Source organism: Loxodonta africana, chromosome 19 (genome assembly GCF_030014295.1).
Source record: "Loxodonta africana isolate mLoxAfr1 chromosome 19, mLoxAfr1.hap2, whole genome shotgun sequence".
Classification (NCBI taxonomy): domain Eukaryota; kingdom Metazoa; phylum Chordata; class Mammalia; order Proboscidea; family Elephantidae; genus Loxodonta; species Loxodonta africana.
Window position 1 is genome coordinate 15505332 of NC_087360.1, and position 15023 is coordinate 15520354.

The 15023-nt window shown below is 46.3% G+C and overlaps 1 protein-coding gene across 3 annotated transcripts in view; it reads right to left on the reverse strand.

Moving 5' to 3' along the window:
• WSB2 (WD repeat and SOCS box containing 2) overlaps window positions 1-14298 on the reverse strand; it is a 25585-nt gene extending 11287 nt beyond the window's left edge. The window contains exons 1-4 of one of the 3 annotated variants that reach the window (XM_064272265.1): window positions 14221-14298; window positions 6862-7030; window positions 3791-4035; window positions 3492-3623 (exon numbers count right to left, since the gene is read on the reverse strand). In XM_064272265.1, coding sequence (XP_064128335.1) covers window positions 3492-3623; window positions 3791-4035; window positions 6862-7030; window positions 14221-14233 — 559 coding nt within the window. In that variant the 5' untranslated portion in view covers window positions 14234-14298. Of the gene's footprint in view, window positions 1-3491; window positions 3624-3790; window positions 4036-6861; window positions 13913-14220 lie in introns of those variants that run through there. The other 2 variants (XM_064272264.1, XM_003419329.4) reach the window with 2 other exon arrangements.
• Window positions 14299-15023: the final 725 nt, after the last annotated feature.

Sequence of the window (15023 nt, forward strand, 5' to 3'; positions counted from 1 at the left end):
TTCCCGTGCAGTAGACCATATGACTGTCCGATTCAAAATGACCAATACCAGTCCATTTCAGCTCACTAATGCCTAAGATATCGATCTTTATGTGTTCCATTTCATTTATTCTAACCAAATATTAGACAGGTCTATAAAACATACAATAACACATGTGAGGAACATGCTTCTTAGTTCAAGAATATGAGACCAAATGGGCAACACCTGCCCAAAAGCAAAGACAAGAAGGGACAAGAAAACTGGATGAACAGACACGGTGAACCTGGAATGAAAATGGGGAGAGTGCTGACACATCGTGGGGATTGCAATCAATGTCACAAAACAATTTGTGTGTAAATTTTTAAATGAGAAACTCATTTGGGCTATAAGCTTTCCCCTAAAACATAATGAAACTGTAAGACCAGCAGGGCAAGGATGGACATAAATAAGGTAGCTTTCAGTATGCAAAGCCCTGGTGGCGCAGTGGTCAAAGGGCTGCTAACTGAAAGGTTGGCTCTTCAAACCCACTGGCCACTCCAAGGGAGAAAGATGTGGCAGTCTGCTTCCGTAAAGATTTACAGCCTTGGGAACCCAATGGGGCAGTTCTACTCTGTCCTTTACGGTCACTATGAGTTGGAATTGATCTGATGGCAGTGGGTCTGGTTTTGGGTTTTGGTAGCGAGAACATTCTTTTCAGATCCCCAACCTCAAGTACTCTGAAGTAGACTTCCCAATTTTGAGATCATTTTCATCTTCATCTCTCCCTCCTCTGCAATGGTTTCCTCATCATCACAAGGATTCTATTACGGACTCTCACCCACCTCCAACGTTTGCCTGGGGGCGGTGTCCGGAGGAGCAGGTGTGGAGTCATTAGGGACACGTGCCTGGAGCTGGACAAACTTGGGTTTACTCAGTCCATAACCAGGATTACTCACAATCTCTCTTGGTCTCAGTTTTTAGAAAAAGTGAGTGTCATTCATGGGGGAATGGCTGAATATATGAGGGCATATCCAGTCTTTTAATGAAGATGGTATTAGAGCTATAGATTTTGCACTGTTTAATGAAAAAAAGCAACATGCAAAACAAAAATATGAAGAACCTGATTCCATTTCTCTCTTCACAAAATGGCCCCCAAACGCCTGCATGCTTCTGTGTGTCTGTATTTTTCTCAGTTGCTGTTGAGTCCATTCTAACTCATGGCGACCCCATGTGTGCAGAGTAGAACTGCTCCAGAGGGTTTTCAAGGCTGTGACCTTTCAGAAGCAGACCGCCAGACCTGTCTTCTGAGGCACCTCTGGGTGGATCTGAACCACCAACCTTCTGGCTAGTAGTCGAGCACATAACCATCTGTGCCACCCAGGGACTCCTGCTGTTTGTATGTGTTTATACAATTAGAGAAAAATATGGAAGGCTATACACTAGGCTTTTCTTTTTTTTTTTTTAGAACGGTCTGCTAGTAAGTTTATTTTTTGAACATTTTATTGTTGTTTAGGTGAAAGTTTACAGAGCACACCAGTTTCCCATTCAACAGCTTGTTTTGTAATATTGGTTGCAAATCCTTGAATTTGTCAGCACTCTGTCTACTTCCTCCCTGGGTTCCCCATGTCCATTTACCCAGCTTTCCTGCCCCTACCGTTCTTCTGAACTTTGCTTTTGGGCAAATGTTCCCCTTTAGATCTCACACAGGTAATTGTTCTGAGGTGCACATTCCTTACTTGTGTTATTGTTCGTTTTACGGGCCTGTCTATTATATGGCTACCGTGTGATCTCTGAAAGGGATTTTAGTTATAAGTTTGAAGGGTGTCTAAGAGGCCATAGTCTCGGGGTTCACCAGTCTCTATCAGAACAGTAAGTCTGGTCTTATTTATGAGTTTGAATTTTGCTCTACATTTCTCTCCCACTCTGATATACCAGGTTCTTGAGTTACCAGATTGCAGTGGGGTGGGGTGGAGAAGAAAATGTAACAGAAGGGAAGATGAGAGGAAAAACAGAAAAAGAAAGAGCCAATCCAAAAAAAAAAAAACCCCAAAGGAAAAAAAGAATTTTAAATAAACACGTACATGGTCATGCATATGTATTTACGAAGTTTATGTATATTTTTGAGTATATATAAATAAGTTTTTTTTTTTAAGTCAGTCATAGTTTTTCAGCTGCCTCCCAAGGTAGTTGTGAGTATTCAGTGAGTTAAGCCAAGGCTGTAGGGAAGTGCCTGGTACCTGGGAACACTACTTTCTTCCCTCCTCTCCCTTAAATGCCCTCATGATTGGCCTAACTCGTTCCACCCACTCTCAGCCATCCTTATCTAGTCCTCCCTTGCCAAACACCATGAGATTTCCAATCCAAGCACCTTCCTTAGATGGCAGCTAGCTGTCGCTGTACACTCATTCAAACAGCTCTAAAAGGGAATCCTTTGAGAAGTCTTCTCAGTCAGCAGACCTGTCTTAGATTGTAGGATGACCAGGACGGCAATAATGGGCAGAAACTGTCTACAGAGCTCTCTTGGTGATTAGATGCCTTCAGACGAGGACACTACAAAGCACCTCCTGAATTCTGTGTTTTCACAAGTGATCAGGCTCGTTTCTAAGTGGCCAGAGGAGACGGTCCCCTCTTGTGGTCATGGGGAGCTGGGAGAGTTACAGTGACTTTGCCTGCTCGGGGATAGTGCCTCATCACAAACTGTCCACGCTGCCATTTCTTCCTTCCACCAGACCCCAACCCCTCCATGCCTGCACACCCTGGGGAGAAATGACATGGCAATAAAGTTCCCTTCCCTATGTCACCTTTCCAGTTAATGATCAAAACCTGTGATGTCTGGAATTCTCTTCTGGGTCACTCCTGTATATAGTTCTGCTCCAGAAAAACTCCCCAAAGCTGAACCCTTCTAGCCAGAGAGCATTATTCTCGTCCTAGTTCTACTTCATAAGGACACCCTCTGTTTCTAACAGGAAGGGAACAACATTAAAGGCTTCTAAGTCAGTGGTGAAAACCTGGGAAGACTCTCTCTCCCATGGGACAAGAGGCAATATCTGAAGACATTTTCAGTTTTCATGGCTCGAGGTAGCGCTATTGGCATTTATTTGGTAGAGGCCATGGGCAGCCCTCCACCACAAAGAATTATCCAGCCCAAAATGTCAATAGTGCTGAGGCTGAGAAACCCTATTTTAAATCATGTATTTTCAACAGGGGAAATATCACGTTAAAGAGGGCAAAAATTGGTTCTTGGGGGCTATATATATATGTATATATATGTATATGTATACACACACACTTTTTTTTAATGTACAAAGCACAGATATATATCCAGTACATAAACAGGATATCAGTGTATCTGTGCTATTAAAATCTCATGGGGGGTAGTGAATAAGAAAAAATACCTAAAAAGCCTCCTTAGGAAGTGATAATGGGGGGAGGGGAATGGAGAAACACTGTTCTAGATAAAAAGGACATAGGTAAAGTGAAGAGAAGGGCCAAACAGAGTACTTCTGAAGTTGCCAAGTAGTTCCATCACCTACCGTGTTTATTCAGGTCCCAGATGCGAAGAGTCTTATCCCGTGATGCAGACACCAGAATCAAACTGCCACTGGGTGTGAAACTCAAATCTCTCACAACATCTTGGTGGCCAGAAAGGTTCAAAAGCAGGAGCCCTAGTGTGGAAGCAAAGGCGCTCGGTCAGTGAGTGGGAGTGGTGGTGCCCCACCTGCCAGTCCCTGCTTCACTCCTTGGCCGCCTGGGGGCCGGGAACCCCTCTGGGGCCTGATGAGAACCTACACATGAGCCGCCCAGCACCTTGAGCCAGCCAGAAATGACCTACCTGTTTGCACCTCCCAAATCTTGATCTGCCCATCATTGAGTCCCGTGGCAAGTATCAGGCATGAGACATCTGGCACTTGGGGATGGTGACGTGCCCAGAGCCTCCTGCTGGGTGGAGAGGGCCATGGGCTAAAGGCCAAGCCCCAGACGATCTGACCGCAGTCCAGGGTCTTCTCCTTTGGGCTGCCTCGCCCTTTTGGATCATTTTTGCTGCTTCGACTTTTGGCTTCAAACCCTTTAGGGATGCTAGGGAAGAAGAGATTTCTTAATGAGTCTGAAACTTATCAGGTCAACTTGTTATCACGCTAACTTTCCATCCTGGGTCACCTAAAACTTTAAAGTCCTAGAAACAAATTGGGGTGTACCTCTTCTTTTTAGAAGTCGTGCAACAGAGGCCTCACTGGCCCCGGCTCATCCCATTTATGATGGCCCCATGGTGGGGTGATGGGGCTTGTGGGATAACTAGTTCACAGATGCTCCAGGGAGCCACACGTTTGTTCAGAAAGTTGTCTTGGGTTTTGATGTGTGCAAAGAAAGATGAGAGCATACTGTGGGCCCAGAATTAGGACAGACATAAGGGCTGAGTACTCATCTGCTGCTCTCCCCTTTATCTCTAGTTTAGAAAGTCCCAAAGCTGAAAAGCCATTGTTGTCAATTCCAACTCACAGTGACCCTACAGGACAGAGTAGAACTGCCCCATAGGATTTACAAGGCTGTAATCTGGAAGCAGACTGCCGCATCTTTGTCCCATGGAGCAGCTGTTGAGTTTTGAACCACCAACCTTTCAGCCAGCAGCCAAGCACTTTAACTACTGTGCCACCAGGGCTCCTTTATAAAGTCCCAAGGACTTGACAATACAAGTTGTTTGCTACATGTAATTTCCTCCTTCACTGCTATGTTTCAGTCAGTTAATGAGGAAGGAGGCTCTTTCACTTACTTCGTTGATGGTACATCTAATGCAGGAACCAACCACAGCTGTTCAGAGGTGCACCTGACCTGCAAGATCTCTCAGCCCAACCATGTCCCTTTACATTCCACTTACTTACGGTGAAACATAAGGCCAGATAAGCAAAGTGAGGTTCATTGCTTCAGAAGTAGGGCCCCATCCACTACCCCGCCTTGCGGGAAATATCTCAAAGGCATGAGCACCTCAACAGTACAGCCTGGGGCGTTCTGCCTGAAACACGTTTACTCTGTTTGTGGCACATTTTGTAAGTGCCAGTAACAAATCCTACTTTTGTGTGACTCTGACCACACTCAGGTGTATATCAAACTGATGGTGACGAGATGTAGATAAAACAAAATGGAGATGATAAAGCTGGATCTCAAGATGAGTTAAGATTCAGTCTGAAGAGAGATCCTATACTCAACGCATACATAGCTGAACCTCCTTATGCGCTACAGGTGTTTCCAAGAAGCTGGAAGTCACATTTTTGTCAAATGTGTGCTTTAAACATTGCAGAGCATTTTAACCAATACAGGTCTTGGTTTTCTCATCTGTAAAATCAGAAGGAGGAAATGAGACAAGTGCAGCTTCCTTCAGCTCTAAAAATCTATTAGTCTAAATCAGAGGCTGGCAAACTACACCCAGGCCAGCAGTGTTTTTGTAAATCAAGTTTTATTGGAACGCAGCCACACATTTGTTTACTGTTGCCTGGATGTTTTCACCCCACAGGGGCAAAACTGAGTAGTCGCGACAGAGACTGCAACCGAGAGAGACCCTATGGTCCACAAAGCCTGAAACATTTACCATCAGGCTCTGTGCGGAAAAAGTCTGCTGATCCCAGGTCTAAATGACCAGATGTGGTCTAAAAATTAATTTTTCTGGCAAAACAATCTGAACGTAATTGTGCATGTCTTTCAATTGAGCCTTCCCTCTTGTGGGCAGCACTTACTGCCTCTGCCAATCCATACACTGCGCAGGCCTGCCTGGCCCTGGCAGAGGTCCCTGAGTTTGCCATCACAGGAAGAAGCACTCAGAAAGCAGGCTACACCTTCAGTACTGCACTCTTTTAAAGAATTATCTGTACGAGAACAAACTGACAGCAATAACTCTAAAGCATAGATGAGAAGTTTAGGGGACAGTAAGTCTAAGTCAAGGAGCCCTGGTAGTGCAATGGTTAAGTACTCAGCTGCTAACGGGAAGATTAGTGGTTTGAACTCACGCAGCAGGCTCTATAGGAGAATGACCTGGTAATCTGCTTCTGTAGGGATTAAAAAAAAAACCAGACCCATTGTCACTGAGTTGATTCCGACTCAAAGTGACCCCATAGGACACAGTAGAACTGCCCCCCAGAGTTTCCAAGGAGGGGGTTCCAACCAGTGGATTCAAACTGCCGACCTTTTGGTTTATCCACTGTGCCACCAGGGCTCCCTGTAAAGATTGTACCCCAGAAAATCCTAGGGGGCAGTTCTACTGTTACATGGGTCGTTATGAGTTGAAATTGAGTCGACATCACCTGACAAGTCCAAGTCAATGACGGTGAAACAATACGGACGAAGAAAGCGAGAATGGGGACATAATATGAGAAGTGTAACCAATGTCACTGAACTATACACGCAGAAAGTGTTGAATGGGTTTATGTTCTGCTATGTATATATTTTCAAACACACAAAAATACAAAGAAAAGGCAGGCTACAGGAAGACCTTTGGCAAGGCTGCTTAGAACCTCCAAACTTAAGGTTTGTTTCATTTTTTAACTTTTTTGTAAAACCCTAATTTCCTGTATTTTCACCACAAAAAAAGAAATAAAATTAAAAAAAAAAAACAATATTAAAAAAATTTCTTAAAAAACCCCAATGAACTATACATTATAAATGGAAAAACTATATGGTATGTAACTTACATCTCAATAAAGCTTTTAAAGAAAAAGAAGTTTGACTTGGGGCTAACGTAAACTCCTCAGAAATAACCTTCACATGTCCAGAATTTGGTGCTGTTCAGCCATTTTCTCTCTTTCCTGTTCTTTAGCAGGGAGAAGACAAATGAGTGGGAGTAATGTGGAAAGACTCCCAAGTGCCCTTCCTGAAAATTTCCATCGTTTCCTCGGGTCAGAGCATGAGGGTACTTACAACTGCTCTTCCAGCGGCCAGGGGATCAGCTTGACGATGCAGTGTCCTTGAGACCAAGCAAACCAGGAGCCATCAGGCGAGAAGGCGACGCTCCAAGTCTCACAGCTCGACTTCCAATCAAACTGGTGGGGGCGCCCGGGTTTGAGCTCGGCCAGCAGCAGCGGTTCCTCTGGGGCAGGAGACAGCATGCTTCAAACAAGCACTCCGACTTCCTGAGACAGTGGGGAGACAGGCTCCCAGACTACCTAGCTGACTCAGACACAGGAAAGCCACAGTCTCCCAATGACCAGGAGTGACACTTTTTGGATTCTGACAGGGAGTTGTCACTTAAATGACCCGGAGCAATAACAGAAACCACAGGCCACATTCCACTGTGTTTACTCAGTACTGCTGGTTAACCATGACTCGAGTAACCTTTGTGTGGGTGAACCAAGTGAATGGAAGCCTCACTTTCCCAGGAATGCCGGAAGAGGAAGAAAGAAGAGAGGCGACCACACAAGGATTATGTTAGATAGTGCAGATTACTAGGCCTAGGTTCTATATGGTCACTATGAGTCAGAATAGCACTCTCTGCTAGGCCACCCACAGACCATGCTAAAAATGAAACACACATCATGTCACTACTTTCAAATACATTCCAAGCCTCCAACTGCCTTCATTAGAAAGGCAATTGGCCCCAGCCTACCATGAATTTGGCCCACACCATTGATCCACAGTCTTCCTTCCATGATAGCTCCCTGCATGCTGCACTCTGGCCACACAAGACTCCTTGACACACATTCCAACCTGAACTCATTTTCTGCTTGTAAGAATGCCATCCAGATTCACAATTAAGAAGCATAACCAGATCACACACTATCAAAATAGAAATAAATGTCACCTTGGTAATTTCATTCTTTCCTGTTGTACCCAATTTTCCTCTTGGCCCCCTACAGAATTTAAGCATCCTTATTTAAACACTCCACAACCCATCTGTCTGCGGAAAGAGATGATGGAGAAGCTTGATATCAACAATCACAACACGGCAAGGGGCCGACTGTGGAACAGACCATCCATTGCTCATATGCAAGTTCAAGTGAAAGCTGAAGAAAATTAGAACAAGTCCACAAGAGCCAGAGTATGACCTTGTGTACATCCCACCTGAATTCAGAGACCACCTCAGGAGTAGATCTGATGCACTGAACACCAATGACCAAAGACCACAAGGGTTGTTGGATGACATCAAGGACATCATACATGAAGAAAGCAAAAGGTTATTAAAAAGACAGGGAAGAAAGAAAAAGACCAAAATGGATGTCAGAAGAGACTCTGAAAGTTGCTCTTGAACGTAGAGAAGCTAAAGCAAATGGAAGAAACGAAACAAAAGAGCTGAACAGAAGATGTCAAAGAGTGGCTTGAGAAGACAAAGCAAAGTATTATAATGAAATGTGCAGAGACCTGGAATTAGAAAACCAAAAGGGAAGAACACACTTGGCATTTCTCAAGCTGAAAGAACTGAAGAAAAAATTCAAGCCTTGAATCGCAATACTCAAGGACTCTATTGGCAAAATATTGAACGATGCAGGAAGCATCAAAAGAAGATGGAAGAAACACATAGAGTCGCTGTACCAAAAAGAATTGGTCGACATTCCACCATTTCAGGAGGTAGCATATGATCAAGAAAGGATGGTACTCAACGGAGAAGTCCAAGCTGCACTGAAGGGACTGGTGAAAAACAAGGCTCCAGGAATTGATGGAATACCAATTGGCATGTTTCAACAAACAGATGCGAGGCTGGAAGCACTCACTTGTCTATGCCAAGAAATTTGGAAGACAGCTACCTGGCCAACCAGCAAGAGATCCATATTTGTGCCCAGTTCAAAGAAAGGTAATCCAACAGAATGAGGCAATTATCAAATAATATCATTAGTATCATACAAAAGTAAAATTTTGAAGATAATTCAAAAATAGTTGGAGCAGTACATCGACAGGTAACTGCCAGAAATTCAAGCTGGATTCAGAAGAGGTTGTGGAATGAGGGATATCATTGATGGCAGATGGATCTTGGCTGAAGGCTGAGAATATCAGAAAAATGTTTACCTGTGTTCTACTGACTATGCAAAGGCATTTGCCTATGTGGATCAGAACAAATTATGGACAACATTTTGAAGAATGGGAATTCCAGAATATAACGGTACTCACGTGGAACCTGTACATAGACCAGCTGGCAGTCGTTCGAACAGAACAAGGGGATGCTGCATGGTTGAGAATCAGGAAAAGTATACGTCAGGGTTCTACCCTTCAGACCATACTTGCTCAATCTGTATGCTGAACAAATAATCCGAGATGCTGGGCTATGTGAAGAAGAACGCGGCATCAGGATTAGGAGAAAACTTATTAACGAACAAAGACTGAAGTGGAAGTTGTCAAGGATTTCATTTTGTCTGGATCCACAATCAACATCCATGGAAGCGGCAGTCAAGAAATTAAATGACATATTGCACTGGGCAAATCTGCTGGAAAATACGTCTTTAAAGTCTTAAAAAAACAGCGCTGTTACTTTGAGGACTAAGGTGTGCCTGACCCAAGCCATGGTATTTTCAATCACCTCATATGCAGCGAAAGCTGGATAATGAACAAGGAAGACCGAAAAAGAACTGATGTCTTTGAATGATGGTGTTGGTAGAGAATAGTGAATACTACACTGTAAACTACCAGAAGAACGAACAAATCTTGGAAGCAGTAGAGCCAGAATGCTCCTTAGAAGGGGAGGGTGGTGAGACCTCGTCTCATGCACTTTGGACACATTATCAGGAGGGACCAGTCCCTGCAGAAGGACATCATGCTTGGTAAAGTAGAGGGTCAGGAAAAAGAGTTAGGTCCTCGACAAGACGGACTGACACAATGGCTGCAACAATGGGCTCAAACATGGCGAGGATTGTGACAATGGTGCAGGACTCGGCAGTGTTTCGTTCTGTTGTACATGGGGTTGCTATGAGTCCGAACCAATTCAACACCACCTAACAACATTTAAACACTCACCACCTGTCTGTCAGTTTGTCGTACTGTGGTGGCTTGCATGTTGCTAAGATGCTGGAAGCTATGCTACTGGTATTTCAAATACCAGCAGGGTTACCCATGGTGGACAGGTTCTAGGCTAAGACAGACTAGAAAAAAAAAGCCTGGCAATCTAATTCCAAAAATCAGCCAATGAAAATTCTATGGATCAAAACAGAATACTGTCCAACTGGACTCAAACATGCCAGTGATGGTGAAGATGGCGCAGGACTGGGCAATGTTTCATGCTCTTACACATAGCATCGCCGTGAGTCAGAGCCCAATCAATGGCAGCTAACAACATTCAAGTACCGAGACAATTTAATCTTTATTTCTCCCAGGGTTTAGCACAGTATCTGTGCTGTTTCATCAACGAGAACGGCAGTTCCTAGTTCAATTCTCTACTCCAGTTGAAGATTCTCAATGGCTGACGAAGCTCAGGAGTTAAAGGCCTTCAGAATTGATTTTTCTGACCACCCTCGCTGTGATATACAGTAATATCATAAAAGCTGGCTTCCATCCCGAATGAGGTCACTTCCTGATGCGTGTGTTCCACTTTGGTCGTTTCCAGACTTTGACCCTTTTACAGCTGTTACAAGGTAAACAACTTGATGAGGAAATAATTTGTACATATACAAAATAATGTCAAAATGCGAAAAGACGTATCTTAAAATATATGAATGTCCTCCCTGCTTCCACTCTATTGTCGCATCACCCATTCTCACCTCCCATTGTGATCATTTTAAAGTATGAATCACTTCCAATCACTCTCAGAAGAAAGTCCGAACTCCTCACCCTGTCCTCAAAGTTCTGCATAATCTGACTTCTTCTCCCACCTGGTCTTGTACTTCTGGTGTCCTCGTCCCTGGCTCCAGCACACTGGCCTCAGGGCCTTTGCACCAGCTATTTCCGTCACCTGGACAGTCCTTCCATGGCTGCTACCTTTTCTTCATTCAGGTGTCAGCTCAAAATGCCACCTCCTCAGAGAGTTTTTCTCTGATTCTCAAGTCACAACTCCTCACCTTATTTTCTTTATAGCACTCATCACCATTGGATTACCTGTTTGCTCCCCAGAACTAAAACATCAACTCCACAGGAACAGAACCATAAATGTTTCTCCCCAGCGCCTAGCAGAATTCCTAGCAGAGAGCAGGCAGTCAGTAAATATTTGCTGAACAAATATACATGGTATATTCTCTTTAAATATAAATGAAATGAAGCCTTAAACTATGAAGATGCTTATGCCAAACATTTCACATGAGCCATAGCCAGAATTCACACTCTATTTATGAGACTTGGGGACTTTAGCTATTTCAAGTTCAGGAATCCAGGAGCTAAAAGGAGGGGAAAATAAAAAAAAGAAAACCCAGTGACTCTCATCTCTCCATTTTAGAACGAAGGAAATTCTGAAGGGGAGTCTGGGCCCAAGCTAGACTAGGTTCCTGGAAAAGAAAGCCATAATTAGTGTGGAATTTCAAAAAAAAAAACAAACAAAAAAAGAGCAGAGAGGATCCGGCTTCATCTCAGATCGTACCTGCAGTGACCACAGATCAGTTTTCTAATCAAGCACTGGGATGTGTTTGGACAACCAAGCTGAAGGGGAAAATATTTATGATTGGGCATCTTTTGTCACAGGTGATTGGCCTTAACACAGTGGTGGAAGCTAGTACCCCAACCACAGGGAAGTCAGTGACTTTTCCTGCCTCAAGACCTTCACATTAGCTGTTCCATCTGCCTGGAAAGCTCCTTCCCTGGTAAGAGCCCCAACTCTTTGCCCAGCTGCTCCATCTTACCATTCAGGGCTCAGCTCTGATGTCACAGAGGCCTTCTTGATCTTGTTCTCTAAAGTGGCCCCAATCACTTTCCATTTACCCTGTTTTTCTTTGTAACTATCACTCCCAGACATTTCAGTGGCTTATATGTCGTTTTTATGTATTGATGGTCTATCCCTTCCCCATCCCCACCGAAATCAGAGAAAGCTCCTTAAATCAGGACCTGTGAACCTTATTCCCTACCATTGTGCTGTGTGATCCAATATGGTAGCCACTCATCAGTGTGGCTACTTCACTGATAGGTGCTGTAGAGTCAAGTCCAACTCATAGTGACCCCATGTAACAGAGCAGAACTGCCCCATAGTGTTTCCTAGGCTGTAATCTTTATGGAAGCAGATTGTCAGGTCTTTCCCCCTCAAAGCCACTGGCTGGATTCAAACAGCCAGTCTTTCAGTTAGCAGCCAACCGCTTAACTCCTGCACCACCAGAGCTCTTTATGTGGCTAGTAGGCACTCAAAATGTGGGGAGCCCCAAAGAAGTTTGACAATGAGGTATGCCGTAAATATAAAATACACACCAATTTTAAAGACTTACTATGAAAAAGAACGTAAAGTAGTTCAATAATTTTTTTTAATTGATTACATGTTCAACAACAATATTTGGACATGGCAGGCTGAATAAGATATATTTTAAGAAAAATCAACTTCACTGGTTTCTTTCTTTTCACTTTTTTCAATGAGGCTACTAGAAAATTTTAAGCTACATATGTGGCTCACATTATACCTCTACTGGTTAGTGCTGGCCTCAGGGGTGCCTGGTACATACTATACGCTCAATAAATATTTGTTGAATGAATAAATGAATTCTAACCACTGCTCTGAAGATATCTACTGTCGTCCACTGTTATCACAATGAGCTTTATTCAGCTTCAAAAGAACATAAAACTCTCTGGCCTTTTTACAGTAGCTCTGCCCACACCCCAAAACACAGCCATCAATCATTCGGAAAAACCCAGAACTGGAAACAGATTCCAGTTAAAAGGGGAGGCCAGCTACAGATCGCTTTCAGATTTAGCTGCAAGCTGTCAATGGAAACAACAGCGGAAGCTATAAAAAGCTTCACAGAAGATCCATGAAAACAGTATGGGCAGCTTAAAAAGAATTCTATGGTTAATACACTGCCTGAAAAGAAAGTCCTTATCAAGATGGGAAGGCAGTGAGAGGTACCTCTACACCTTTTACTGAATAGCTGACTCCAGCAAACAAAGAAATGTCATCTCCCAAATTAAAAAGTAACACCACCCCAGGGAATACCCTGATTTCAACCTAGCCGCCAGCAACCCCTGCTCTCGATTTGATCAAACAAGCCAGAGGAACACAAATATCAGCAAGCAGCATTCTCCAGAACTTCACTGGAAGAGTACAGAGGCTCTGGAACAAATGCTAAACCTTAGGACTTGACACCTTCTGAGAATTTCCCCTACAGAAAGGGCTCTTAAGCACAGGTGTTGGGACTACCAGCCTGAATTTCTATATAGGTGGGGTTTAGGGCCACGGTGTTTGAAAGGAGGAAGCCTCCAGGGACTTGTCTTGAAGTTTTTGCATAGCAAGCACAGTTTCCACTTAAGGCTGTATGATCTTTCGGGTTGGCCTTCGAAGTATATCCAATATTCTCTGCCATCCACGGCCTTCTGAGAATGACAGTCGCTATCATGGATAGAGGTAAGTACCTCACCCATCCGCGTATACTAAACCTGCCTGATCATACATGTCACCAGCTATCAGCATTTCCAGCCCCACCCCACCGGAATCAGTCTCTACCGAGAGAGGCTCTGAATATTTATATATTTTGTTGTTGAAAGTATACACAGCAAAACATACACCCATTCAACAACTTCTACCTGTGTGCAATTCAATGACACTGATTACAGGGATTCCAGATAACTCTTAGGAAGAAGCAAGTCTAGGATGATCCCAACCTTACCCTTTCAAAAAAAAAAAAAAAACCCTTTTAGGAGTGTACTATTACACCCAGTTTGCAAATAAAAACTGACACTTGGGGTAGGGGCAGGGGGTTAAGTGGCTTGTCCAGGATCACACAGCTTGCAAGGGGCAGGGCTGACTCCCATCCAGACCTGCAGCCAGGAGTGACGAGTGCGTCACCTAGCACCTGGGTACCCACCCCCTTGGGTATCACCCCTTCAGGGTTCTGGCGCCCCCCGCGTCCCACCCAGGCGCAAGTGACGGACCCCAGGTGCCCCAGGCTGTCCCGGGGGAGGGATCCCTGCCACGCAGAAGCCCGTCCTTACCCCGCCCGGGTCCGCGCTGGGAGACGCCGAGGCGGCCGCTGACAGCGAAAGTGAAACAAAGCTGGGCGCCGGGCGCTCACCGCGCCGCCAGCCCCGAGCCGACGTCCCCGGCCGCAGCGCCCCCGCCGCCTCCGCGTCCCGGCCCCCGCCCCCGCCGAGCCCACCTCCCGGGGTCACCCCCCAGCACCCCGGGGAGGACGGGCCTCGGCCCCGCCGGGCGACAAGGGCGCCCGGCCCGCTCACCTCCGGCCTCCATGGAGGACGCGCAGCTCCCGCGGCAGGCGGCCGGCGGCAGGCGGCGGCCGCCTCAGCCCCCCGGGCCGCCGGCCCTCATGCCGCCCCCGCGTCGCCCGCCCGCCCCCGCCCCCGCCCCCGCCCCCGCCCCCGCCCCCGCCCTGCCGCCGCCGCCGCCGCCGCGCCCGCCGCCGCCCGGAGAGGCCATCAGCTGCTTCCTGTCACATGGCGGCGGGCGCGGGCGGGGACGCGCGGGGGGCGGGGCTGGCGAAGCGCGGGCGGGAGACGCGGGGGGACCGGGGACCCCGGGAGGGGGAGCCGGGGCTGGGGATGCGGACGGGCGGGGCGAAGACCGAGGGGAGCGCGGCCGAGGGGGTGCGCGGGTGGGAGAGACGCCGCGGGGAGGGTGACGGGGGGAGCGGGAATGCGACCACAGGAGAAATGGGGGACGCCGGCTGACGGGGGGGCGGTGCTTACGGGGAAACGGGGGGCGGGGGCCGGGTAAAAACTGGGGTGAGGGGCTGGGGGTAGTGAGGGGAGGGACGGGCGGCTGGGTAAAAACCGGGGTGGTGGGGACGGAGGGGAGCTGAGGGGCAAACGGGGGACGCTGGGGCCGGGCAAAGACCAGGGGAAGGAGCGGAGCTGGGGGGCAACGGGGAACGGGCAAAAACCGGGGGGAGGAAGCTGAGGAAAAAACCGGGAGAAGAATGGGAACCGGGTGAAAACGGGGTTGCGAGGAGGAAGGAATAAATCGAATAAAAACGAGGACCTGAAGAGATTAGGGGTCGGGGAAAATGGGACACAAACGAAGG